Genomic DNA, 1,470 nt, shown 5'->3' with positions numbered 1-1,470 from the left:
TATTTTTAAATATATAAACAGATGTAATAATAATAATTCAACGAGTATTTAGTGAAAATTATAGTCGCATAACTACAGAATATATGTTAAAAATTTGTAGTTTATTAAATTTACAGTTAATTGCTGTGAGTAATAGAAAGTATTTTATTTAGCAACCAAACATTAATTACTTTTTAAGTATATTAAAAAGCCCTACCATACTTATTAGATGAAAAAATGTCAATAGTTCAGTTTTTTTGAAATTACATCTTCATTTTTGGTATAAAAAGCTATGGGGATAAACAAAAATCATCAGTCTTTGTCTTCAATTTAATAGTTTTTAAAAGAGTTTAATTAAATTTTTATAAGTACAATGTTTGCAGTAAGTTATGAGACTATGTAATTATTTAATTACATTAAACACGACGAATATTTGTTACAGGCTGCTACTTTTTTTGTTGTCTTCATCAATTTTTGTTTAGCTGCTCCTTCACCTGCCTCTTTCCAACAATACGCACCGTCATCAATTAAGCCCCCAGTTGCATTTCTTCAAAACGATCGCGTAACAGACAATTCTGGTCAATATTCTTTGTTGTAAGTTTATATACGGGTTTAAACATAATTTATTTGAATATAAAATGTATGTTTAATTTTAGATATAGATCCGAAGATGGTATTACTAATTCCCAACAAGGCGCTCTAGCGGCAAACGACAAAGAAAACGACTACGTAATGGAACAAAAAGGATCATACTCATATAAATCGCCTGAAGGAATTGAAGTTAAAATGAACTACAGTGCAGGTAAAGATGGATTCAAAGTATGGGGATATCCATTGCCTGATATCAAATAATTGTAGATACTACTTAGAAAACGCCGTAACATTTTATTTACCAAAATTTATTTCTTAGTAATTATTGAAGTTATTTTTAAAAAATGTTTGCATATTATTAATAATTATACAACTAAATTTATTTAACTTATTGTTAATTTATTTAACTCTTTCCAATCGTTGGTAATTATAATAATAATTTGATGATTTTATAAATAAAACCAAAATAAATACACAATTATGCTACTTGAAGATACTGAAAAGTAGTGTCATCTAACTTTTACTTTTAAAGTATTGAACATAAGCATAGTAATATGTAGTTTTAATATCGAAAGACTTATAAAAATGTTGAAAAGTAAGAATATGTAGGTAAAGATCATATAATTTTCTTTAAATATGTTTTTATTTCATTTATTCATATTTAATAGTTTTTAAGTTTTACGTTAGGAGGCATTACTTTTAGCCCTAACTTGTAATTATATATAATTTCAATACCATGCATTATTTGTCACAATAATGTATCACAGTTTTACACACACAAAACTCTTAAATTTTTTCAAGGATCTTTAATAGTGATGTATCTCGAGAAACAATTAGAACTTAGCTATTTTCGTTGACTTAGTTAAGTTGAAATTTTTGTTTAAAATACCCCAAGAAATA

At 25.6% G+C, this 1,470-nt stretch overlaps 1 protein-coding gene across 1 annotated transcript; it reads left to right on the top strand.

The window, feature by feature from the left end:
- Positions 1-220: 220 nt before the first annotated feature.
- LOC126904170 (endocuticle structural glycoprotein ABD-5-like) lies at positions 221-957 on the top strand. Its single transcript, XM_050682928.1, has 3 exons — positions 221-361; positions 422-573; positions 636-957. Exons 1-3 carry the CDS (start codon positions 353-355, stop codon positions 829-831), a joined length of 357 nt encoding a protein of 118 aa, XP_050538885.1. The 5' UTR covers positions 221-352; the 3' UTR covers positions 832-957.
- The last annotated feature ends 513 nt before the right edge of the window (positions 958-1,470 follow it).

The sequence above is a fragment of the Daktulosphaira vitifoliae genome, unplaced genomic scaffold, assembly GCF_025091365.1.
Source record: "Daktulosphaira vitifoliae isolate Bord-2020 unplaced genomic scaffold, ASM2509136v1 Scaffold_4, whole genome shotgun sequence".
NCBI lineage: Eukaryota > Metazoa > Arthropoda > Insecta > Hemiptera > Phylloxeridae > Daktulosphaira > Daktulosphaira vitifoliae.
Note: the sequence above shows the minus strand (reverse complement) of the source record. Positions and strands in the feature narration are given on the sequence as shown.

Excerpts from the sequence above, each read along its gene's own strand:
- LOC126904170 (XM_050682928.1), top strand. Across the intron at positions 574-635 it reads TCTGGTCAATATTCTTTGTT|ATATAGATCCGAAGATGGTA; the intron begins GTAAGTTTATAT and ends GTTTAATTTTAG.